The 25,269-nt window shown below is 42.5% G+C and overlaps 10 protein-coding genes across 10 annotated transcripts; 6 read left to right on the top strand and 4 right to left on the bottom strand.

Annotated features, from left to right (window-relative positions):
- The first annotated feature begins 38 nt into the window (after positions 1–38).
- Positions 39–1,363, top strand: V2V93DRAFT_374630 (uncharacterized protein). The gene is made up of 2 exons (XM_066911286.1): positions 39–274; positions 348–1,363. Exons 1-2 carry the CDS (start codon positions 224–226, stop codon positions 1,131–1,133), a joined length of 837 nt encoding a protein of 278 aa, XP_066763799.1. The 5' UTR covers positions 39–223; the 3' UTR covers positions 1,134–1,363.
- An 89-nt stretch (positions 1,364–1,452) lies between these two features.
- On the top strand, positions 1,453–3,210 carry V2V93DRAFT_374632 (uncharacterized protein). The gene is made up of 2 exons (XM_066911287.1): positions 1,453–2,298; positions 2,366–3,210. The coding sequence occupies exons 1-2, from the start codon at positions 1,550–1,552 to the stop codon at positions 3,066–3,068; spliced, it is 1,452 nt and encodes a 483-aa protein (XP_066763800.1). The 5' UTR covers positions 1,453–1,549; the 3' UTR covers positions 3,069–3,210.
- A 621-nt stretch (positions 3,211–3,831) lies between these two features.
- Positions 3,832–4,660, bottom strand: V2V93DRAFT_374634 (uncharacterized protein). Its single transcript, XM_066911288.1, has one exon. The coding sequence runs from the start codon at positions 4,284–4,286 to the stop codon at positions 3,966–3,968; it is 321 nt and encodes a 106-aa protein (XP_066763801.1). The 5' UTR covers positions 4,287–4,660; the 3' UTR covers positions 3,832–3,965.
- Positions 4,661–8,367: 3,707 nt separating this feature from the next.
- On the top strand, positions 8,368–10,010 carry V2V93DRAFT_374639 (uncharacterized protein). The gene is made up of 4 exons (XM_066911289.1): positions 8,368–9,114; positions 9,174–9,203; positions 9,261–9,506; positions 9,569–10,010. The coding sequence occupies exons 1-4, from the start codon at positions 8,650–8,652 to the stop codon at positions 9,821–9,823; spliced, it is 996 nt and encodes a 331-aa protein (XP_066763802.1). The 5' UTR covers positions 8,368–8,649; the 3' UTR covers positions 9,824–10,010.
- Positions 9,909–12,594, bottom strand: V2V93DRAFT_394692 (uncharacterized protein; the record flags this gene model as incomplete). The annotated part of the gene is made up of 4 exons (XM_066912509.1): positions 9,909–10,368; positions 10,425–11,894; positions 11,956–12,056; positions 12,120–12,594. The coding sequence occupies 4 exons, from the start codon at positions 12,592–12,594 to the stop codon at positions 10,204–10,206; spliced, it is 2,211 nt and encodes a 736-aa protein (XP_066763803.1). The 3' UTR covers positions 9,909–10,203.
- Positions 12,595–13,155: 561 nt separating this feature from the next.
- V2V93DRAFT_374642 (40S ribosomal protein eS1) lies at positions 13,156–14,279 on the top strand. The gene is made up of 3 exons (XM_066911290.1): positions 13,156–13,204; positions 13,287–13,381; positions 13,470–14,279. Exons 1-3 carry the CDS (start codon positions 13,201–13,203, stop codon positions 14,145–14,147), a joined length of 777 nt encoding a protein of 258 aa, XP_066763804.1. The 5' UTR covers positions 13,156–13,200; the 3' UTR covers positions 14,148–14,279.
- V2V93DRAFT_374643 (Alpha/Beta hydrolase protein) lies at positions 14,209–15,673 on the bottom strand. The gene is made up of 6 exons (XM_066911291.1): positions 15,358–15,673; positions 15,261–15,300; positions 14,877–15,197; positions 14,629–14,813; positions 14,478–14,557; positions 14,209–14,409 (listed from the first exon to the last, which is right to left on the bottom strand). Exons 1-6 carry the CDS (start codon positions 15,594–15,596, stop codon positions 14,348–14,350), a joined length of 927 nt encoding a protein of 308 aa, XP_066763805.1. The 5' UTR covers positions 15,597–15,673; the 3' UTR covers positions 14,209–14,347.
- A 141-nt stretch (positions 15,674–15,814) lies between these two features.
- V2V93DRAFT_374644 (NADH dehydrogenase, alpha subcomplex, subunit 6) lies at positions 15,815–16,811 on the top strand. The gene is made up of 5 exons (XM_066911292.1): positions 15,815–15,887; positions 15,959–16,077; positions 16,231–16,377; positions 16,435–16,542; positions 16,612–16,811. Exons 2-5 carry the CDS (start codon positions 15,973–15,975, stop codon positions 16,621–16,623), a joined length of 372 nt encoding a protein of 123 aa, XP_066763806.1. The 5' UTR covers positions 15,815–15,887; positions 15,959–15,972; the 3' UTR covers positions 16,624–16,811.
- A 1,111-nt stretch (positions 16,812–17,922) lies between these two features.
- Positions 17,923–21,373, top strand: V2V93DRAFT_382257 (uncharacterized protein; the record flags this gene model as incomplete). The annotated part of the gene is made up of 3 exons (XM_066912147.1): positions 17,923–19,845; positions 19,917–21,007; positions 21,076–21,373. The coding sequence occupies 3 exons, from the start codon at positions 17,923–17,925 to the stop codon at positions 21,371–21,373; spliced, it is 3,312 nt and encodes a 1,103-aa protein (XP_066763807.1).
- V2V93DRAFT_79255 (uncharacterized protein) lies at positions 21,334–23,147 on the bottom strand. Its single transcript, XM_066912793.1, has 2 exons — positions 22,625–23,147; positions 21,334–22,564 (listed from the first exon to the last, which is right to left on the bottom strand). Exons 1-2 carry the CDS (start codon positions 22,916–22,918, stop codon positions 21,587–21,589), a joined length of 1,272 nt encoding a protein of 423 aa, XP_066763808.1. The 5' UTR covers positions 22,919–23,147; the 3' UTR covers positions 21,334–21,586.
- Between the last annotated feature and the right edge of the window lie 2,122 nt (positions 23,148–25,269).

Genomic DNA, 25,269 nt, shown 5'->3' on the forward strand with positions numbered 1-25,269 from the left:
AAAGGTCCTTACTAACATTTATGATAAAAGAAATATTCTCTGTACTGTTCAGAGCGTTTATTTCTCTGTTTTGATTTGAGAACTATTCGGGCAAATGAAAATATGAGATACTTCAAAAGTTGAGTTTATATTAATATTCGACAAACTAGAAGAAGTGGGAATCGATCTGGGAATTGATCTGGGAATTGCTGGATCAGCCGCTGCCGGATCCCGCTCTGCTACCATGGGTTTCATTAGTCCCGGTATCAGTCTGCAAAGGATCAAAAGAAAGCAGGTATCTACTATTTATTTTATTTCAGCTACCTATGCTTGAAGTGTTGTGGCTAACTGTGAATTCGTGGGTATAGCGAACAGTATACAAAGCATATATCGCCACCGCTACCGAATCTCGCGTGCAAGAAGCAAAGCGAAGGAAAGCGACCCGGGAACATAATGCAGCACTTCAAAACTTGCCTGCAGAAATAATTCAGAGCATATTTATATATTCACAAAATCCGCAGTTGCCGCTTGTATGTCGGCTGTTTAGCAATGTGCTTAGAAGCAGTTCGTACATGAAACTCGCTGTTCTGAGTGAACTTTTCAAGAATGCGCCCAGTACCACTGGTTCAATATACGATCGGAGATTTGTGACAAAAGAGTTAATATGTGAAGCCGTGAATGGTGGATATATCAAAGATCCACTTATCGAGCCTCTTTCGCAGCGACTTACCGCGCCGCCATTCACGCAGGAGAAACTTGCACTGTTGGAGTATTTGGTTGCGAGAGGCGGAAAACCTGTTAATCCCAACCTGTCAGCATTTGTGCTTGCCGAAAGTTTGTACGCCAATCCTACTGATTCTGAGGTTGAGAATTGTAAATCTACCGAGCTTGATTTGATTGAAGTTTATCAATTAGCATTGGGAGATACATGTTCGATAAGACAGAAAATAATGTTGCTATTGATGAAATATGGCGAGTCGGTTGAAATTGATGCTGATATTACAGATATGCTTCTTTCTTCTGATCAATATCGATTGGTGGAGTTTGGTATCAGATCTGGTGTGATCAACCCATCTGATCCGGAATTGCTTGACAAGACGACATGTCGTGGCGATGCTCGGGCGATTGAATTTTTGTATGCCATGTGCTTTTAGTGTAATTTATTCATGCGCTGACCGTTTTCGGTCTTTTTGTGCGTTTGTGTGATTTGGTGTATTTCTAGGCATCTCTCTATAGCAACTTTTCCAGCTTCAGGTTTTTTGTTAGCTTTTTCGTTGGCTTCTTTTTAATGCGTTCAATTATTCGGCTATTTGGAGTTTTTGATTACTCGTTGTTAAGATACGGGCTATAGTGACGATAATTGTATTTATTTCTATATGTAAAAGTAAATGCTATTATTATATTATTAAGGCTGGTGCTGCGGCTTGCAGAAACCTCGGATGACGACAAAACCGCGCCCCTTGCAACTGCCACTTCACTATCTTATTCGCTCACGACTTGCCTTGTTCACCGTGAATTCATAGATCCGATACTCTAATTAGAGTACAAAAAAAACAGTTTATTTTACAATATGGTTGAAGTTTCATTGACAGTCGGTAAACTCGACGCCAGTATCGCGGTATTGCTCACATCGGACCACCATCTAATCGAATTCCCCTCAATTCTCCTTCCATCCTCTGTACAAGCTGGTTCGATCGTCAAGATTAATTGCACGCAAAGTTTCGAGGCAGAAGAGCAAGAAAAGAAAGAATTTGATGCATTACAGGCTAGCATTTTCGAGTTATATGGTAAAAGATCGCCGATTCGGCCGCAGTTGCGAGTTCGTAATGCTACGCAGACATCGATTGTTCTCGAGTGGGATCCACTCGATTTAGCGACGGCGAGTCTCCGGTCATTATCTTTATTTAGGAATAATACACGACTGGGAAAGATTCCTTCGCCAATGACGAATACTTCGACAAAACTGTCTGGATTATCTATAGATACTGCGTACACGTTTCATCTTGAGCTCGTGACTTCGGCAGGAACGTACTTATCCGACAAAGTCACCGTGAAGACCCACAAAATGACTGATCTCAGTGGCATCACTTGCTGTGTTGGCGTAGTAAGTGATGAGGACCGTGCAATGCTTGAAGAGACTGTGTCGCGAATCGGGGCGAAGCCGCTGCAGGACCGTGTGCGTATCGATACTACGCATTTCATTTGTGTGGAGGGCGTTGGTGCGCAATGGGAGAGGGCTATGGAGACTAATATCCCGATTGTTGGACCAGAATGGTTGAGAGCTTGCGAGAGTGAGGGTCGAATTGTTGGTGTCAGAGGGTATGCTGTCAACTTTTGAGTTATCGCAACTGTAGAGATTCCTTTACGCTGACTCTATCATTTTTAGATACTATCTCAACGCTGATCCTAAAACAAGACCGCCAGTTCGTCAAGGAGCAAGATCCGCCGGTTCGTCATCGACTCCGTCGCGTGTCTCAATCGCGCAAAAATCGATGCCAGCACCAGTGAAACCTCCTACTCCGACGCCACCGGCTCCAGCTCCCGCAGTAGTACCCGTAAAGGAGACACCTGCTCTGGAGCAGAAAGTTGAAGAATTGACTCCTGTGTTGCCTGTTCCAATAAGCGAGCCTGAGCCTGAACCAGAGCTTCAGTCAGAAGCGAGACCTGAATCAGTACCTACAGCAGAAGAGGACGAAGATGAAGAAGATCATACGGAATCAGATCTAGTCGAGGAACGTTCGAAATCTAGCGATACAATTCGAGAATCTGGACCCGCTTTTTCAGACGATGGGCAAAATCCCTCCGAAACAGGCGATAATACAGGCGATATTGCAAGTTCAGCAGTCTCAGGCGCCGTAGCCGAAGATATTTCCGCTGACATCACACCCCGTGCGTCGCGCGAAATCATCACAGAAGTCAGTGCTGGTAATTATGCTAGTTTTAACAATTCATCATCTACTGTTGATCAGTATGAAGATGCGGAAACTACGGCTGGCGGATCATCTGATGAGGATGAGGATGATGACGATGATGATGCTAGAACGACGACTGGAGATGATGATCGGTCATTTGAGGAGGTTGCATTATAAGCTGCTTTATAGTTCTACGAGCAGATGCATGGCTGTTTTATTAAGTTTTGTATTTATTAATTCTTGTCGAGACAATATATACATGGGTAGGTTAGAGTGAAGTAGATTATGAAAATTAAGAAATATCATTTTGTACAACCGCAACTGCATCAAAGTGAACTATACTACAGGAACATCACCACAGCCATGAACAACTCAAAAAAAAAAGCAAAAACCAAACTAAGTAAACCCCTCACACCAAAATGCTTCATAAATGAAAAAAAAAAAAATAAAGCGCATCGATCGCCCTTGATGACAAATAAGCATTTAAATGCATAGTAAAGCACAAGAAAAAATAAAGAAATCTAGCAACAACACCGATATAAGTGAAGAAAGCATGACTAGAAATATCATGAAAAATCTTTGATCAAAAAGCAACAGCGACACAACTATCGCACTCTCCTATGCAGGTACAATGAACTAACAAAGAATAACAAGCAAAATAGAAAACAAAGAAGACGGCAAACTGCAAAAATCAAGAACAAGACAAAGCAATCATCAATGAGGAAAAGTCATAACCTCACTCGTAACCATTGACATCAAACAAGCGCAACTCACAAAATTCAAAGGACATTAAAAACTGAAACAGAGGAAAAATCAATGGCAAGTACCACCCCGCACAGCCGAAGCTCCGATAGGTTTAGTCATTGTCCTTTTAAAGTTGCCTTCCTTGCTAATACTTCCGTGACCGGTGACGTCGACGATATCTTCTTCGTAGTACATTGCTGATTCGCCTGTGGGAACACGGTGTTTACTTCCAAAGAAGAAAAACCCGATAAATGCCCCGACAACGACGGCGGCCATCATAAGGCCGCTGTATGACATGAATACGAGCCTAATAAAACAGTAAGTAACGGATTATAAGAAGAGACAGAGACAGGCATACATGAGGAAAAACGAATAGAGAACTTGGAAAGCATAGAGGAACGAGAGAATCAATCGGTCACGCATGGACCGATCAGGAAGGTAGCGCTTAATGATGAGAGGTAGGAGCATATCATCGCCGCGGGAAACGGAGTTGATGTAAGATTCATAGCGCCTGGTGAGTTCACGGACGAGCTCGTAGCCGACGCCGAGGCCGACTATGCCGAGAAAGGAGATTGCGACGGTGAATCTGTTATACATGCGCCACCATTGGAAGACGACGCATATACTGTCTGTCTGCCATGTGAAGAGCATCTAGAAGAGAGAGAGAGAGATGTTAGCAAATAGCCGACGACAGATGGAAGCACGTCTTTGGTAATAACATGACTGCGCAAGATCAACAAGATCAACAAGATCAAGCAGACAGAAATATACTGCAAAATCGAGTATACAACGTGGCCACAAAAGACCATGCAAAACACAAAGAGCTTATGGAAACGAAATGACATACGTTCATGCGACAAGCAGCGCCATGGTCAGTCTCGGTAGAATTCGCGAGATCAGACCAGGAGACTGAGGAACTGGAGGAGTCTGCCCATGCGGAGAATGTGTTCCAGCTTGACATTGCTGAATGAGGAGTTTAAGGTGTGAGATGCTGGTTGTGTGAATGAAGTTCACAGTCGAACGGGATTGGATGTGAAGAGAGTCGGATAGGCGAGCCCGGGAATGATGAGGAGTCGGGGCGGGATGGAGGAGAAAAGGATATGAGGATGTGAGAAGAGGAGATGAGGAGAAGATGATGAAGACGATAAAAAGAAGGGAATGATGACGATGAAGATGAAGATGGGGAAAACAGTCGACTGTGATTCGGGCGGAAGAGAGAATATCAATGTTTTGACGAAGGCCAAACGGGGGCTTTTCTGAGCGGAAAGGGCACCAGTGCAGTCTGAGACCGCAACCAAACTCTATTTAAATGCTTTGAACCGATCGCTGGTTTGTCTCGCGAGTCATCCTCCCCGCTCTGTCCGCTCACTAGACCTAAGCTCCGGCGGCTAGCAGGTTCTATTGCCTTCAAATGCTGCTCTACATTCATGAACGATTACAATTGTAACGATTATAAAGCAAGAAAGGCAGCAAGTCGCTGCTACAGCAGCGTCTACTTGCTATTTCTTATCAGTACTGATAAGACCGCCGCACTATCCATCGCGGTGCAGGAGCCAGCTAGAAGACTTGTGCTCGACACAACCCGCCGGCAGGTAGCTATTTAATCTTGTGCTAGTGCACTGGCTTGGCTCTGTCCGTTCGCTGGTTGCTCTACGTGACTATGGTCTGGATACTGATGTCTTTGCTATCACTTTATCATCGCAAGGAAATGCACACTGCATACAATTGTATAAATGATATCTACAATGATAAGTAATTTGCTGCGGTAGACGATAGTAAAGCACACAAGAGAGAGAGTAGGAGGAGTGTGTGTGCCTGAACCAAGCAGGTCGGGTCATTATCGTTATCGCTTTATCGGGCAGCTCTCAGCGCACACTGAGTCTGAACCGGAACCTGAACCTGAACTGCGTGCATTGTGCCCTCTCTAATGTGGATCGTCTGGAACGAGCCTGCTTACACTATTTGTACTTGTTTGCATGTATTTGTTGGTTCTTATCTACTTAGTCTGCTTATGTCGGGTTTTTTTCTATAAGAGCGATTTAGAGTGGAGTTTGTTCAAGCAAAAGAGCAATATATGAGCAAAAGAACAAACAACTTGCTTCTTTGTTTGCTCTCGCCAGCATTCTCGCAAAACTGTGACAATTGCACGATCTTTCCTCGTCAAGCAACGCATATTCTGTTAATTGTTGCGAGCGGGGAAGTTTTTAAACAGTTACCGATCGCGAGAGTCATATTGTGCCTGCGAAGTCGGTTACCTTTTCTATCGCCCTTTCAGTAATTCTACGGCGCTATTCTTATGTGTTTTTCGACTACTTGTTGATAAAAGTACTATGCAGCTACAGACAGAAAATTTCTGGATTCTGGCTAGATCATTGCTCTTTATAAATCCATGACGCGGTGGCGCTCTTTCCGGCCCGGAAGTGCGTCCTCCATCGTCTTCTATTCCGGCCGGCAATAAAACTCTTTTATATCTACACGTGAGCTTCTCATATTTTCTAATGCTGCTAGAAATGAGGCGCGCCAACAAGCAACTCTTGCTGTTGGGCTATCTGCTGGATTGCCATTGGCTGCCGTAGCTACATACGACGTCATAAGCGGCATTCTTTATAGACACAGATAAAAAGAAAAGCGTCAAAGCCGAATTCTACCGGAATCTGACGAAAAACGCGGGGAAGTAGGGGTTGGTTTGAGATTCAATGGCTTGGTTCGAACCAACCTCGATCAGACCACACACCAACTCCGACAACGAACTCATTGATTATGAAGCAATCATTAAGCATCTATTATCTGCTTCTTTGTTTGTATGATATTTAGCATCTATTTCCCGAGACCTGGCTACAAAGGCTATCGACTGCAGCCAATAGAGTGGGCTAACAGTATAGACTGACTTATCGCTCGTGCCGATAAGCAACGTTACTTACTTTAATTCTATATTTTATTACGTCACGTTTTGGCTCGTTCACGTCAATTAAAAGATGTCTAGGTTACTATTCATGCCTTTACATTTGAATCAAATCATTTCATTGCAATATAGATATTCTGATAATCAACAATCGTTTGTTGCTTCATCTTGATTTCTGATCAATGTTATGTGGACTGTCAACAAAATTAGTCAAAGGTCTAAAACCGATCGTCACAAGCTCACTCAGCAGCAATAATATATTTATTTTTCCGAGTTATTCTCTTTGCCTCAAAGCGATAGATTGATATCAGTTGCTGGCACAAGATTGTCTTAATCTACTGCTCATGAGCTGATGCAAATGCAGAGTCCTAGACAAAGAGTGGACACGCTCGCCCTCCGGAGGAGAACTGGGTTATTTAACCAAGTCACTGAGTATCTTACTCTTTATCTTCAGTTCTGCTTCGCAACATGAGTCAGCCGATATTCCTTTTTTTGGATACTGTGAAATATCATTACCTTTTCCAACTACTGTCTTATCAAACGATATCATATCTCTCTTACCGACTGCCGCCGGCTAATTCTCATTTATAGCACCCGCTTTCTTTACTTTTTTGACTGGAAAGAAGAAAATTACGTCTCATAACTCTGCTTAGATTTCTGGTATTCACATCAGTTTTGTATTTCTAGTTCTGGCTCTTTTTGCTACTCTTTCGACTCCTTCCGATTCACCGAGCTTTCGATTCTGCTAGACGAGGGCACAGTCGCGCAGTCTTCAAAGCCTGCTTGCACTTCGCTAGTGTATCACCGTGAATACTCGAATGTCTTTTTGACTGGTTTGATGTCCATTGCAAAGCTGAGAGGCCGATAGTTGCCTGACGGAAAAGGAATCGTAGGTCTGGATTCTCGATTCTTTGTGAGTGGGTATTTTTTGCGATGAACTACAGCAATATCTGTTTTTTTTAATAAACGGTTTTCATAGTATATATATTGTCACTATCCATTACCAGCCAAAATATCAGAGACTTTCTTAGTAAGTGTTTGCGATTTACTTGTACAAATCTGAAACAGTCATATCTACAAAACTGTTGCGGCTACAATTGCTCTCTGTTTTACTTATACCGCTTTTCAACAAACTAAATTGTAAAAACGGTGACTGTTCTATGTTCCTACGCTATTTTTCCTTTAAAAACTTGCCCTCCGCAAGCTTTACGGTATTCTTTATGTTGAGCAGTGGCTGCACTGTGCTCAACTCTAATCTCAACTGCTTCAATTCTCCAAACTTCTTTCTCATCTATCAACACGTGCTTTTTAAATGAACTTGTTGATATGTCTACAGAGAAGAAATTACTAATTGGGGGATGAAAATGAATTATCATTATAACTATGCGTCATTGTGCGTACTACGACTTATATGACCAAATGTCCGCTAAATGTCGATTAAAACATTTACTGCAATGAGTCAACTACTTTTACAGTTCTTGTTATTCTCTACTCTTCTCTCATTCTTTGTTTTGCATTGACAAACTAAATGGAAAATAAATTATTAATGACATAGACCTGTTTTTTTGGTAAATATATGTAATATCATATACCAGCGCACGCTACTCCGAGCAGCTATCTCGGCAATCAAACTCGCTCCCGAATTTCATCACGAGAAACATTTCAAATGCGATTATTTCAGTGAATACTATTATGATCTAAAAAAAAAAAGCACTGTTATACATAGCCAGTAACATTGGTCAGAAAGTTGTCATTTCTGGACTATTCTTACTAATTGGAAGATTACGTGAACTATAATTCTCAAATAATGAAGCCCACGTTTTTGGGTGACTGCTCTGATGCTCTTTACTAATTTAATTAGCACGAAGTTGTTAACATTCTTTTGTTCAGACTCATAACTGCTCCTGTTATTATCTGATAATTCTGATACTTTTTGGTCAGTTGCCTTTGTTTAAAGTGTTATATTGGCACTAGAAGTTACTCTGTCCGGTGTCTCTGCAACTTCCCCAGATCACCATCATCACTGTACCCCTCACTCTCGACCTGTCACCTCTCTCTCCCATATTCTCTTCCTACACATCTACACACACGCGCGTTTGCTAAAAGGATAAAATGCTGGGAATGACCAGCTCAGCATTCGGTAGTCACGAAATTCCCCGACGTGACGAGGTACAACTACCTGGCGATCTCGAATTTGACTCGATCCTCGCCTCAGAGCCCGCACTCCGAGCAGCAGACTTTTCTTGGTCTACTAATCCTCCTCAAGATTCGATTTCTCAGCAGCAGCTTTCTAATGGTGAGCAGACCACTATGCCAAAGACCGAAGATGATTCAAATTTATCCGTAATGCAATTGGATAGTGACGAGTGCGACGCTGCCGTCGATAGATTACTCAATAGTCGGACGTCGTCGTTCTCGGAATTGAAAAATCCTCAGCTTTCTGGAGAGTTTCCGTTTGGATCGGGTACGGAGTCGCTGGATTTAGTCATTGATGGTGGAGCTCATGGGAAGGGTGTGACCCCGCACAGTACGGATGAGGAGCAGAAATTTGTAGATGAAGGTGGCGATAATCAATCTGTTAGTTTCAAAATTTTTGGTTTCTACAAGATGAATCCCTGTTGACACTGTGTTTTTAGAAGCGCAAAGCACAAAACCGTGCAGCTCAGGTATGTCATTTATTTTTATTGCTTTTAGCGTGTCGTTTATCTGACAGAATTATGCAGAGAGCATTCCGCGAACGAAGGGAAAGACACGTTAAAGAACTTCAAGATAAACTAGCAGCGGCAGATCAAAAAATCAAAGACCTTCAAAGTTCAAATATCAAGCTTCAAAAGGAATTAGACTGGTTTCAAGCCGAGAACAAAGTGTTGAAAGATACTGCCGCTGCTGAGCGTGAACATGCGCGATCGTCGCCTGTTCAGCGAACTGAATTTATTTCGGTGTCGCATCCTACTGAAGCCACTTTTCCGGTACGTCATATCCTTATGCTATCTCATCTATCTATTGTTCTCCTTACTGACTCTCAAACCAGCAATTCATGAACATCGAAATGGAAAAACAACACTCCAAATTGATTCAAGTCACAGAGACTGACCTCACATATCTTTCTCCCAGTGATATATGGGATCGAATCAAAACTCATCCGCGATCAGACCAGATCGAAATTGAAAGTATAATGAAATTACTTATGAATAAAGTCCAGTGTGGTGGTAATGGTCCTGTATTTAAGCTTTCTGACGTTGATTACGCTATTGCGCGGGTGTTGCTACAGAAAGAAGCGTTATGATTTTGTTTTTGTTATACCTGGCTGATATATGTTTGAATTGATTTGGCGTTTCATTGCGAGCTATGTTGCATCGTAGAACTAAAAGATACCGTCGTAAAACAAGTGCTGATGAATTATTTTTTAAAAAAAAAGGTAGGCTTATTAACACTCGAATTACTCATAATACAATTAAAAAGTACTCCAGAAATATGATACAAAGAAAATATGCCAATCCGGTCCGCATATACACACAATCAAAAAAATATAACCACGAATACTCCGATACTTCAGAAGACAATAAACCAGACAAATATGTACCATCCAATCTACGAAACACTCTTTAATATGCACAAAATTTATAAAATTGATTTTTTTGCCAACCTCATATATGAGACCGACAATCACTTAATCTCATCCGATTTTACAGGCGGTGAAAACACTTCTTCTTTATGCTCCAAGATTTCCTCCTGTGGGCAGTTTTTAAGTAAAACTTGTCGCTGATTTTTGACGGATAAGGGATACTCATCAAGTGGTAAATATCGCAGAACAAAACCATGGCAACGAGCCTATAATCAGTATTAGTTATCGAATTAAAAAAAAAGCAGAAATAACCGAGATATACCTTTTGCTTCATGCTTGGTAAAAGAAAAATGCCTCGAGAAATCAGCTTTCGTACATAAACATCCGGTAACAACACGCCCTTCCCGACAAGCGAAGATAACAACTTCTTCATCATATCCAGATTCAAATCCTTTATCTCAATAAATGTATCAAAAAAGGAAAACAAAGCATCAAAAACTGCTTTTCCTGACGTCGTCCATTTCTTAAATACTGTAGTTACCAAGTCAATCCGTTCTGTTCCGGCAGATAAACCACATATTGCCCATTGGCATAATATATCAACCAACTGACGGGGATCATTCCCGTCGAAACATGATGGCGGAATAGATGCAGCTAATATCAATTCTTCAGCTATTTGATCGGTATCATACGGCAATGCAGCATCGTGTAGTACAGCAATCAGCCGCTCACGTTGCTCTTCTTCCGTATCTCGAGAAGAAACTCCAGAGTACTCCAACATCGACTGTTGCCGGAATGAACTCATGTTAGCCAATGCAATGACTTCAAAAGCTTTATCAGCAACCGGGGCTTCAACGTCTACCAAATGAATTGCCTTTTGCAAGAGCGTACGATTGGATTGCCAGGCTTCAGGCATAATAAAAGCTTGACTTGAATAACTTAAGAGCTCCCATATAAAAGTGGCGACTTTATATTGTAAAACCTGGAAGAGCTCTGTATGAGATGTCTTTGTGTTCTCGACTTCAAATGAGAGTAATCTGAATCGTGTAAGTAGAATCTCGGCTAGTCGTTTGCATTTCTCAGGATAGTGAAGGAGCTTTAGCCAAAATAAACGGATAACTATAAGAGACAATAAAGTGCGTTGAACAGCACTCTTCTCCAGATGCGTAATCATCCAATCCAAAAAGTAACTTCGGTCAATCAACTCTTCAGAATCCAAATATGACGAAAACTGCAACGTGTAGTCTACCCTAGATTTCCAACTTTGAATATGAGTACCAGGTTGTGAATTCTGAGATGCATGCTGTTTCTCACTAGTCTCTGCGGATTGTCCACATTCTCCGAGCACTTTCTCCAAAAATCCAGCTAGTTGAACAGTCCATTCTCGTACCCACTGAGCTTCGGCGTCAGCAATCGTGGCATTAGTCCCTTTCCTCTTCAAACCACGTAACTCGTTGGCGCCCACGCAACGCGCAAACCAAACAGCACGGTGAATAGGCACAGATTTATTACAGCATTGCTCTACTAGAACCCGGCTTCGAATACCGTGAGGAATAGTTCGTGACAAGCGACGTAGCGGTACAGTCGGTGTAGCAAGGTCGCGTAGCCAGGCTTCGCGTTTGTGATCGGTCAACGTGACGCGAGGCGGCGGTTTGAATGTCGAGGGAGAAGTAATTCGGTTGAGTTCGTAGCGTTTCACAATAGCAGACATCATAAATGAAGACAGAGATTTGAGAGTCGAGCGTTGCCGAAGCGCAGCGTATAATGTTTGCCGAGCGGAACCTGTCTCGTTCTAATATAAAGTCAGATTCTTCCGAAGAGAAAAAAAAATTACCTTAAGAATTGTTACATACTGACAAATATGGCTTATCTTCGTAGCCATGCTGTATATAGTTCTCTGTCAATTGGTCCTCAGCGTGATTACCGTTCCATGGGAAAAAATCGGGATATCCGGCTACATGATAATAAGATATTAGATCTCGTATTCTTAAAGCAAAAGATAATCGGAAAAACTCACAGGCAGAACTGTCTCGTAAGAGAGGTAAAACATCGACTGGAGGTGTCATATTGTAAACCTTTAAAGCGTTGTCATCGCGACCAATATTTGAACCAGCAGTGAGCATGCGCGACGAAGGGCTAGCTGCTGAACTGCCAGTAGGAGTACCGGGCGTAGTAGGACCATGATGAGCAACAGGAAACGGAGAAGCGAGATGTCTTCGCTGCTGCTGTTGCTGAAGCTGTTGCTGGGGATTACTATGCGAGCACACATGCTGCGGGAAATGGGGGCCAGTAGCATATGTCATCGGCTGCTGCTGTGCTGCAGATGAATACTGAGACGGCTGCCGAGCGTACTTTTGCGGAGCATTTGGCATAGGTTGCGGACCTGATAAGGGCTGCGATGTATTGACGGAACCTTGCCGCTGCTGCTGTTGCTGTTGTTGCGTTTGTTGGCCGGAACCTGGCCTCAGGAGACCGCCGCGCGATGAATACATTTGAAAAGATAGACGGCGGTTCACAAAAAAACTTAAACTGCCTGCAGACACAAAAGGAAACAGATATTGATAAAGCAATAGTTGCAATATGAGTATCAGGCAGACATGATGGACCGCAAAAGAGAAGGAGAATGAAGAAGTAGGTTGCTGCTTCGTTGCCCAGGCTGCGGATGCGTTGCGGTGGCTATTGCTCCGACAGAGATAGTTTTTTCGATTGCCTGCGGCGGAATGATTACACCGGACTAGTTCAGCAAAAAAAACCTCCTCAGTGCATTACTGAAATTGAGATAGCAGAAGCAAGGAGCAGACCAAGAATAGGACAAGCAAAGAAGAGAAGAAGAGGAAGGCTGGTATCTGTAAAATGGTGTCCTGCCCCAGACCATCTTCTCTATGCTGACATCAATTTGGGTCTCGTACTAAAAATGTGCGGCTCGTAACAGTCACGTGTAGAAATCAAATGTAGGGTATAGACCTACATCTGATAGCAGTCACGCATTTGCCGCGCTCGTCCGACCCGCATCCTTCGGCTGGCTTTGAGCATCTCAGCTTCAGATCTGTCTATCATCTTTCACTTTGCACAACCAACTCTCGTTGAAGTAGATCACCATGGGTATGTATCCTGTATCAGTGATACTTGAATATAATTCTATTCTATGCGATATTAAATTCAGTTTCTAACTTGTATCTCCTAGCTGTCGGAAAGAACAAAAGATTGAGTAAGGGAAAGAAGGGAATTAAGAAGAAAGTCGTCGACCCCTTCTCGCGCAAGGACTGGTACAACTTGAAGGTACGAATTAGAGTCTACAATGCCTTGGAAATTCGAATGATTTTCATCAATTTGTTCGAAAGAAGAAGTCTAACTCGATTTTTTACAGGCTCCTACCGTCTTTGAGAACCGTGATGTTGGAAAGACTCTTGTCAACCGCACCACCGGTCTCAAGAATGCTACCGACTCGCTCAAGGGACGTATCTTTGAGGTCTCGCTTGCTGACCTCCAGGGTGGAACTGAGGACCATGCATTCCGCAAGGTCAAGCTCCGTGTCGACGAGGTCCAAGGCAAGAACGCTCTCACCAACTTCCACGGTCTTGACTTCACCTCTGACAAGTTGAGATCGCTTGTTCGCAAGTGGCAGACTCTCATTGAGGCCAACGTTACCATCAAGACCACTGATGACTACCTTGTCCGCCTCTTCGCTATTGCGTTCACCAAGCGTGCTAGCAACCAGATTAAGAAGACCACTTACGCTCAGTCGTCACAGATCCGTCAGATTAGAAAGAAGATGGTTGAGATTATCACTCGCCAGGCTTCAAGCGGTACCCTTGCTCAACTCACTGCCAAGCTCATCCCCGAGGTTATTGGCCGGGAGATTGAGAAGGCCACTCACGGAATCTACCCTCTCCAGAACGTCTACATCCGCAAGGTTAAACTTCTGAAGCAGCCCAAGTTTGACCTTGGCGCTCTTCTCGCTCTTCACGGTGAGGGCTCTGGCACCACTGAGTCTGGCAAGAAGGTCGAGCGCGAGTTCAAGGAGACCGTCCTTGAGGAGGTTTAAACAGTTGGCGTGAGAGAACAAAATTAGTTTTTGTGTATGTTTGCATTATTTTGTTAAGATACATTGTATATGTTATTGGTGTACATGGAGACCTCAAAAGTCTAATAAAAATTGGATTAATGAATTGCTAAATATCATTTTTTATTCGTAACGTAGAATCTATAGCGGTGGCGAGATGTGTATGTCTATAAACAGTAATTTCACTCTGCAAGAAGGAAGTCCTCGACTATTTCTACAAATTCATTTGTCTTTTCAGAAATCACTAGCAAGAAAAGTTAGCTTGTCATTACCAAGACAATTTAATTGGAGAAAACAAGAGCAAGCGCATACACCAGTGACCAGCATCCACATCCTTGAGTACAAATTTAGGGAAAAAGCGACCGATAGTCGGTATAGCCTCATCAGGAACACTTTTAAAAATTCAAAAAGTTAGATGTGCACAATCTCAAAAAAAAAAGATCGAATTGAAAGTTCCACGCACTATTTAGATTTCGTGCCTCTGACGAAGAGAGTAGGTCCGGAGAAACGGACTTTGTCGGAGTTGAATGGGAATTCAGCAAGGTGATCTAATGCACGAGAGATGATGTCCAGAGGTACACGGAAGCCTACTGTTCCGTCTTGCTTCGTGATTGCGTTTGTTAGTAAAAAGTGTCGGATATCCGCGCTCTAAATGATTGAGTCTGTTTTAGATTTCTTTTCTCATTATGTCTCAGAATGACCATTACTTACCTTTTCGTATTTTCCAAGAACCTCAAATGCATCTTTGGTTGATTTTAAACCCATACGATCGACTGTCCTCAAGGCCTGGACATAAACCGGGATCTCGCTACTTAACCTAGCATCAATAGGCGCGTTGTCAACAGAGATCACCGTATCGACTAATTCCGGTCGACGAAGCGATACTGCCATTGCAGTCTTTGCACCCATAGAATGACCTAATACTACCGATGGCCTCTTAATATGTGTGTCGATAAAGTGTTCGACATCAAGTGCTAAGCTTTTGTAGTCGTGCGTGCGTGTATGAGGACTGTCTCCGTGATTTCGAAGATCCTATTCAAGAAATGCTTAGTGAATGATCTTGTAGAAGTTATCCCTTCCAAATCAATAACATACTAGTGCATAAATAGTTGTCTCTAACTCCTTTGCAAACCGTCTACATACCTCCAATTAGCGATACTCCTCTTAAACCAAAACACACCACAAAACGAACTTGCAAACACTCCGATTATTCTGCTTAGAGCCCAATAAGCCATGTAATACAACCATTGGCGCAACGCTCTTTTTTCCACTGCTCAATCTGGGAGGGTCGAATTTTAAATATTGGAGCTCTTGGGGAACTTCCGCAGCGGCAGAGGATATTTGGCGTATACCGCCTCCAGCGCTAGCATATACCGAGACCCTGTGTGCCAAGCTGCGGATTTCACGAAATAGCATGCAAGATGAGATCATATTGTCAAATACGAAAACGTCGAAAAATACAGCTCGACTTGCTAAATGCTCTTTCAAAAAGCTGCGACTGTTGCGTAAATATCCGGTAGTGTGCGGCTCTTCCTCGGTGCTGTGTTTAAACCCCGACAGAGTAGTTTGAATGGTACAATATCATTAACTGCTAACATGGTTTCCCGGTGTCGCTGGACGAATTAGCGACGTCTAAATTTCGTTGACAAGAGCACTTGAATAACTCGGATTCAAACAGCGAAGCTCTGAGCATCAGCCGTCTTTCTAATAATTCAATCGCTTGTATGTGTTCTCGGGCTAATCTATCATATTGCAATATAGTACTGACAGAAAATGTGTTTGTGAACGCGTAGTTAAGAAATACATCATGACTATTCGTCCGACGAATCTCGCGGTGACTACGAGGGTATACACCGACATGGCGGAGTCGCGGACTGCGACTATTCATCTATACCGTCGGTTTTTGAGACAGGTATCGTCTAGTTCTGATTCAAAAGACGAATTTGTAGTGAAGTAAAAGCTGGTCAAACATTCGGAAACGATTCGCGACGGTTTACTGCAACTACGAAGAGACGTGGCAATTTACGTGAAAGAAGGAGATTAACATAAAATTTTTGCATTATAGGTTCCTGGTATTATCCGTCTTTACCAGGCTGAAATCCCACTTGCAGTTGGCAGATCGAAGCTACGACAGGAATTCGAGCGTCAGAGATATGTTACCAGCCTGCCCGTCATTTCCATCTTGATCGCAAAAGGAAATATGGAGTACCAGGTGCAGTTCTTTTTATTTTCTAAGAGTATAAGATCAATTATACTGACTTGGCTCTAGGAAACCGTCAACTTCTGGAAGCAGAAGGCGCAGCTATTCAAGTATTTTGCGCAAGAAGAATATCCCGAGCGATACGCTCGCAAGACTTTTGTCGATAAATTCTTGGAGGTGTGTTTTATATGATATATTTGAATTGTAAAAATTACAAAGTTAGTGTTAACTGAGCTTGTCATATAGGGAACTGCCTAAATGTTAACGAACGACGGATAGACGAGACAAAGCATTCATATACAAGTTTATTTACTTGACAGAGGATTGAGGCGAATACAGCGAGGTATTTGATGGGATGTTTATATTTTTGGCGCGCGCATCTTGTGTAATTTTTTGTTTTGTTTTTGTTTTTGCTTCTTAATTTATATATATATATTTTGAGCTTACTGCTAATTCTCGGCATCAAGTATTATGTTATTCAAACGCTATAGAGACATGCATGGTGCTCTAGATCGTAATTTTGATTTGTAACTGTAGAATATTTTCTTAAAAGCTATTGGAAAAAAAACGCCTGCTGCCCCAAATATTCTAACTCAACTAGAACTGAACTCCAGATAGATTACACTTATATACACATCAAAATACCCGAGGGTGCCTCTTTCCTTTGACAGCGCCAAACATAGCCAAACTCAACGGAGTATCATTCTCAGTCATCGAAGTATTCCCTTCTTCTAAAAGATCAAACGCGCGTATACTAACTTCTGATACAACTCCGTTCTTCACGGCAACCAGATTGTCAAAGTATCCACTATCTGCTGCCGCTGCTTCAGTCGCAAGCGCAAGGGCGTTCGGTGAGAGGGCAAGTGCGGGGTCCACCGCTTTACGTGGCGACACGGAGTGTAGAGAACTGGGGACTGGAGGGATTAGATTTGCGGTATTGGCAGCGGTCGATGTAGATGAGGAAGTGACTGGAGAGAAAGCTTGAGGATTGAGATGCACTGCTGGAGAGAGAAGGCTATTTTGTGGGGATGGTGTCGAGAATGTTGCCGGGGATTGCTTTGAGGTCATCGTTTGGTATACCAACTGGCATTGGTATTCGTTAAGCTAGTCTGGTTAAGACTTGAAAGAGGAGATGTCGTGCTGTTGGGTATTGTTGCACGCGAATATAGCCTCGAGATCTGAAGAGCGAGGTTGTAATAAGCCACTGCTGGCGCGGCTACCAATTTGACCTGAAGCATTCGGTAAACAATTGTCTGAGTGTTATATTGCTATTTTACACGACAACTATCTACTGAATTGTTTTCAGATCTATCAATATTGATCTATCATTATCTGAACTGCTGTTTGTACTGATGTGCGTGTTGATATGAGATATATGCATTTTTACGGCGTATTCCATCAGTCAGTCAGTTTCCAAATCGCGACAAACACAATTCAGCCGGAACATTTTGCCCTCTTTCCTTTTTGATATCGACTGTCACGTCTTGCAATTCATTTGACACTTGATTACTTTTATTTTAATGCTTGATTCCCTTCTACTAAACTGAATTCAACGCCATGTCTACCTTCTCTTTCTCTCCAAGTTCTCAAAAAACTCTTGGCGACGATATGGATGATCTTCTTCTAGTTGCTGCCCAGAAACGGCGCTCTCGCTACGGTATCGGTGCCATTAGCTTCCCAGATGTGCAAACCCCGCCGCTCTCAGTCTTTCCAATACCTTCAATCTCCCTCTCGCAATCGGCATCTCCCACCACACCTCCCAGAGCAAGCGTAAGAAATGAAAGAGCATTTGGAGACGATATGGGCGATATACTTTCCCGCTCAATTGCAATTCAACAGCAACGCAAATCTGTATCTCAGGCACAGTCTCCTATAATGCTAGTTCCAACTGCTCATATTCGTCGCCCGGCATCTACATCTTCGTTTGGTAGCAGACCTGACAAAGCCTTAGGAGACGATATGGATGATATTTTAGTGAGATTGCAAAAGAAGGTGTTTGCTTCTCGGGGAAAAGAGGTTGTCTCGTCGGCGTTCATTAATCGCAGTCCTGTGTCAAGATCTTCAAAGTCTATTCAAGATACAGACAAGGCTTTGGGAGATGATATGGATGATATATTAGCAATCAGCCGGCAAAAAAAAATTGATTGTGCTTCAGAGAGTACACAGCAATTAGTTACTCTAGACAAGAGCAGATTTTCAAATTCTCCCAAACGCTCTGACTCTTTCTTGCCGCCTCCCTCTCAACGTTCAAGCACAATGTCGTCCGATGGCGATAGTGTTGATCAAAAATTTTCTAAAGCAACAGCTGATTCTGCCAAAGATAAGGGATTTGGCGATGATTTTGAAAATATATTGACTTTGAAACAGTCATCAAGAACAAATATTGTGCCTGCATACGTTAGTACTCCTCCCGCGAATCCGATTACTTGTATAACGCCGGTAAAGCAAAAACAAACAGCTCTAGGCGATGATATTGATGGACTTCTCTCGATGAAGAAATCAAGAAGTTCCGTCCCGGCGCAGGTATCTATTACAATTCCATTGATAATTACGGAGTCTACTCTGCCTCAATCGAATTCGGTTACTTCAGCGATGCCAGTGGAGCAAAAGGAAAGAGCACTAGGTGATAATATTGATGACCTTCTCGCTATGAAAAAGTCAACAGCACCTGTGCCGCCGTCGGGTTATATACTTCCGCCCGCTTCTGCTACTTTGCCGCGTTTGACACCAGTTGTCGCTGCAGTACAGCAAAAAGCACTTGGTGATAATATTGATGATCTACTTTATATGAAGAAAGTTGTAGCATCTGCACTGCCGCCTGCAGCTCTACTTCCTTCTGCCACTATTACAGGATCTGTAGCTTCCTGTACGAATTCAGCAGCCCGGCGATCTAGTAAAATGCATGACGATGACACTGATAATTTTCATTCCAAGAAAGTTTTAGCTCCTGTGACGCCGCAAGCAAATGGGCATCCTCCCGCTACTCTTGCAGTCGGTGCAAGTTCGGTTGTTGCATCTATGGTGCCATTACAAGAAACTCCAAAAGCATTAGGTGACGACATTGACGATCTTCTTTCTATGAGGAAAACTGTCAAGAAGAAAGGTATCAGTAAGCATTCCAACTCCGCTGCTCCAACATTTCAATCGTCTCTCTCGCTTATAGCTGTCGACGATGGTGAATCACATGATCTTGAGAGGAGTGCCGCTATCGCTGTTCCTTATAAAGACACAGAACCACCCAGCAAAATCGAGCAGCAAACAAATGAGATTGATATACAAGCATATACACAGAAGATATCTCCGACTCATAAAACAGTCAAGGACCGCAAACCTCCACCTGCTGAATCGCAACATATACAAAATCATAGCTCTTCGCGATCTTTGGAAGGGGATGTTGATGGGATATTATCACTTAGATCAACGAATTCTAAAGCTGCGCGCCGGAAGCGGAATAACTACTCAACTCATCCTTCTGAGAGTGTACGTATGCCTGTACCCTTTTTTTCTTGCGACAAGAGAAAAAAACTATCGCTAACAATTTTTTGTTGTAGCCTCAACGATCCAAAGTGCCAGCTGCTAAAATTGAATTTTGCGACGTGCAGATCATGGACGAGGTAGCGTCGAGATATCAGCAAAGCTACGAGCCAATTACACCGACAGCGAATATACAGCAAACTGTATTTCTCGATTTATATGATTTGCCGAGCAAAAATAGTTGCAACCAAGAAGAAGGGAGTAATATGAGCCTACCAGTGGTTGAACAGGCTGAGAAGAAGATTGAGATTGTTTCTCAATCGGAGGCGGATCGTCAAGAGCGCTTTCAGAGTACTCAAACTTCCGCAGACCCTCTACCTGCCTCTCAACCGATTCTACAGAAACCGAAGACTCTCTACACTGAATCAGATGATATCTTTTACGATGTTTTGTACAACATCTTTTCTCCACCACAACGCGCGAAACTAAAACACGTTTTAGCGAACCTCGCCTCTAATATTTATCATCATCATGCTGCGGAGTATTTCGCAACAACCACTCATAAAGGAATGAGAAAATCCGAGATCTTAAAGACGGCTGATGAAATCATTTTGGCGCGTGCTAAGAAAGAGGTGGCTGAGAGACCGCAGATGGTGTATGATGCCTATCTCGGGATTGCGGAGGAGTGGCAGGTATTGCAGGCCAGGTATGGCGTTGCAAGAGGAAGAGTTATTAAACGGGGAGAAGTTTTTCGAAAAGAAGAGGATGACGAGTGTGCTTTAAAGAGTGAGTCTGGGATCAATTCTGAGGTTGTCAATTCTGAAATTATCAATTCTGACATCATCAATTCTGAAACTGTTAAGCTTGCAACTGTCGACCATGACTCTCTCAACCAGTCAAAGAATGTCAGATTTGAAATTGTTGAGCCTAAAGCCGTCAGATCTGATGAAACCGTGAAAGCCGTTGAATTTGAAAGAGAGACCGAGTTTGAGACTGATACCATAACTGTTTCTGTTTCTGCATCACATGAAAAGATTGAAATACCTAATCAAAGCGATGCCAATAACACATCATCTGTGTATATCCTCAGCAGCAGCAAACCTTCACATCTGTCTACTTTTGCGTGGATTCTTCCGTTCTTCATTCTTCCTATTCTCATAGGACTAATGTGGGTTTATTTTTTTCTTCCTTTTATTTACAGCCGCATACTAATTAAAAAAAAATATTCAAATTCAGTATGAAACAACTCTTTTTAGCCCTCCAAATTTTAGACGCCGGATCATACCGCTTACTTCGGTCTCCATCCTCAATTACAGAATTCCTCTTTGAAATCCATGAAAGAAACGGCAAGGCAGCGTACATTCTCGCGAAAATTATTTGGAAATTAACGTTTTTGGTTGCGAGATTGCCCTGTGACTGTGAGAAAGAATGTGTCGGGTTTGTGGTTGATTTGCTGAGGAAAGAGGGAGTTGAGTTGTTTGGTGCGAGAGTGCCAATGTGTTTGGTTTCTGATGCGGATAAATTGTTGTCTTAGGTAGGTTTTGAAATTTTTTTTACTTCTCAGAGGTGTTTTTAGTTTATGATGAATATGTTGTAATTCCATTCTATACAGAAACTTCTAATTATGAAAAGAAACTGTCCAATCCGACAACTATAAAATAAAACAATCAAGCTACTAAACAAAAAAGATGCAAGTAAAAGACAAAGCAAACCTATTGTAAAAAGAAAAAAAAATAAAGAAAAACCTTTAAACCTTTGGAATACTCTCAAACTTGCGTTCTGTGCCGAAAAGCGCACTCTGCTGCTTCTCTTCAGCATCTTCAGTCATCTCAGGATTAGCATTATCCTTCTCAAAAGACTTTAACGGACTGAGACCCCAACTATCCAGCAATCGCTTATCCTCATCCCATCCCGTGCAATCAGTAGTCAACATTTTCTCACCGGTAAAAATCGCATTAGCACCTGCCATAAAACATAAACCCTGTTTTTCGTCGTCGAGAGTAATTCGTCCAGCCGCTAGACGGATTACGGATTTCGGCATGACAATGCGCGCGGTCGCAATTGTGCGGAGAACGGACTTGAATTCGATAGGCTTGTTATCGCCTAAAGGGGTTCCGGGAATTGGTACAAGAGTGTTGATTGGTACGGACTCCGGGTGACTGGGAAGAGTCGAAAGCGTGTAAATAAGGCCGATGTGGTCTTCTTTCTGCTCGCCAAGTCCGAGGATACCACCTGAGCATACACTGAGACCAGCCTGATCGACGTTGGAAATCGTATTGAGACGTTCGTCGTATGAGCGAGTGGTGATTACGCTAGGATAAAACTCGCGCGATGTGTCGACGTTATGGTTATAGGCCGTCAGACCAGCGTCCTTGAGCTCGCGCGCCTGTGCGTCGGTAACCATACCGAGCGTAACGCACACTTCCATTCCCATACCGCGAACTTCCTTGATCATCTCCTTGATATCGCGCAGGTTGGACTTGCGACCATGCATATCTCTCCAGGCGGCGCCCATGCAGAACCGCGTGGATCCATTATCACGCGCCTCGCGGGCGGCGCGCAAAACGCTGCCGAGAGTGACGAGCTTCGAGGCTTTGAGACCGGTTTTGTGGCGCGACGATTGGGCACAGTACGAGCAATCTTCTGTGCAGCCTCCAGTTTTGATGCTGAGGAGCGTGCACAGCTGGACTTTTGACGGGTCGTTGAATTTGCGGTGGACAGTGCTCTTGAAATCAAATTAGTTTCCCAAAACTAGACTACACGAGAAAAAGAAAAATTTGCTTACTGCATGATAGACAAGATCCATCAACGGGGTCTCATAAATCTGCTGAATCTCTTCTCTGGTCCAGGTGTTTCGCGGGCCGGAGGCCTTCAATGCGCGCTCGAGTACAGATTCGTCTTGCTTGTCAAAGGCAAGAGGGTCGACGTGAGACTGGTGATCTTCAGGCACAGCTACTGCGGCCAGCTGCTGAGAGGCATCAGTTTTGAACCCTGCTTTAGCGGTCAGGGAAAAGGCGGGGCGTCGGGAAGCCAGCGAGCCGAACCGCGAGAGGCGTAGAGCCGAGGAGAGAGATGCCATTGAGAGAAAAGAAATCCAATGGAGAATAAAATGGCAAGAATTTAAGATATTCTATATTACCAATAGAAGACAGAAGATAAAGGAAAAGAAAAAGAAAAAGAAAAAGGAAAAGGAAAAAGACACAAAGATAGGCAGCAGGAGAAGAGGAGATAGAAAGAGAGAAGAAAGATGGTCCGACGCAGCAATAAACTGATTTTTTGTTTGTTGGAGGGGGTGGGGAACCGATTGATGCATAGCCACAGGATTAAAGCCACTACTCCAGCCCCAATCCGCCCACCACCTGTCCCCAATGAATTATTTATATGACTAATCACTACTATCTGAGTTATATAAGTTGATATCTCACACTGCTCACGTCACACGTTACTCATCCGTGATCTAAGCTGCATTTCTGAAACTTTTACACATTTTCAAAATTAGTTTTTCACTAAAATGTGATTTTCCAAATCCTCGTGCTGCGCAACGCTGCAGCCAAAAAGCAACCTACCTTACATCATCTGCTGCAGCAACAGCAGCAGATAAGAAGCCCGCTCGCAATAAGACTGCGCAACACCATGAGCAACAAATGACGGTAATCTTTTGTCTGGTAGTGCTTTGATGTACTTTATTACTTTTACGGGAGTTTAGTATATTGGGCGGTGGGGCGCCAAGTAAGATGTAAATAAGGCGGATTCCAGGACGTTGTATTTTGTCGTGTTTGTCGTGTTTGTCGTGGTTTAAAACGAAGGCTGCTCGATTTCTTTTTGAGTGACGTCTGATAAAACAAAAAATACGAAAAACTGTCTAAAAAAAAAGCAGAGAGTACTGATACGTTGACGAGGACGTATACGGCATTTCATTCAAGTGCAGACTAGGCTTTTGCTTTGACTCCTTTTGGGTGGGTCTAAGCCCAAATCCGGCATCTTGGCTTCTTTATCTCGGCTTCTTTTTATAAATAGAAAAATCTGATCCCAGGATGCTAGAACAGAAGGGATTTTTGTTTAAATGGATCCGCTTTACTTTGACTGCTTTAAATTTGAAATTTTTTTTTTGTTTTTGCCAAATCTATGTCGCTCAGTCTATTTGATTCACGTGATGATGTTAAATTCAATTATTCTTCTGTCTCCGTCATGTCTTTATTATTCATCCTTCTTAATTCTCCTAATCTTCTGTTCCTCTATCCTTTACTATGTTCAATCCCATGCTCTTGCACGATAGTACAGCAATCAAGTCAACCCGAATTGCCACGTGAAGATTAAGATTACGATATAATCACAAGAGCTGAACAGTATCTACTACAGTACTATATACGCGCGTTTAGAACGAACAGTTCACGCGGCAAACTGAAATAAACTCATCGCGGTAAAGAACCCGCTGAACATAATACGGATTTGCGAAAACACTACTTTATCTATCGAAACTTTTTTTTGCCATTTGAATTTATTTTGTAATACTAACAGTGATGTTAAGTTTGCTTCTTTTTTCGATTATAGTTGAAGCGGGAAGTTTCATCAAGCGAAATGAGATGAGATGAGATGATGTGTGCACTCTGTTTTATTGACTCCAGTCATACTTTAAACTACACCCCCCACCACCACACACATCAAAGTCTCAAATTTGCAAATACGTCTTTTGATATACTATTATACATAGAATTTACAGGAACTGTGTTCTGTATAGTTAAACAGTTTATACACAAAATATTTGAACTTTTTGAGGAGTGCAGAAATATCGCTGATCATTGTGATAAATTTCACACCCACGTTTTTTTTATTTTCGGTCTTCTAATTACGTCATCTACATTCACAATACCAAGCCTCTTATTTACTCTTGTTTTCTATTTATTCAACTTAGTCCGAAGAAGTGTGCAATTGCGAATCAAGTCCATGTTTTTTGTCGATGCAGTTCTTCTTAGTAAGTCAATGAGGACGATTGAGTAGATCTGTATTTGTATCCAGCAGAAATTTATCACATACGATACGATAATATGACATTGTTTGAATCTGCTTCAATTCTTCTTTCAATTTTTTTTTCTCTGTATCTACAATCCTTTGCAAAAGGCAAGCAATCTCTACAAATGCTTGCTCAAATGGCTGCAATAAACAAAACTAATCCATTTCTTATTTCTTTATCCTTAGGCAATTCTATTTTAGAAAATTAAAAAATTACTTCCCTTCCATTTCTCTCTCGCAATAAGTATCCACTCTCCTACTCAAAGGTGGCACTGTTTATATTCACTGATATTCTCTTCTGTCTTACCCTACAACATCTACATCTTCACTTATTGTAAGTTCAGAAAAATACATTTCAAAAGACTAAACACCGATAAATAACAAAACTTAATAGAACATACTCTTTCACACACTCTTTCT

The sequence above is a fragment of the Kockiozyma suomiensis genome, assembly GCF_038497685.1.
Source record: "Kockiozyma suomiensis strain NRRL Y-17356 unplaced genomic scaffold V2V93scaffold_14, whole genome shotgun sequence".
NCBI lineage: Eukaryota > Fungi > Ascomycota > Lipomycetes > Lipomycetales > Lipomycetaceae > Kockiozyma > Kockiozyma suomiensis.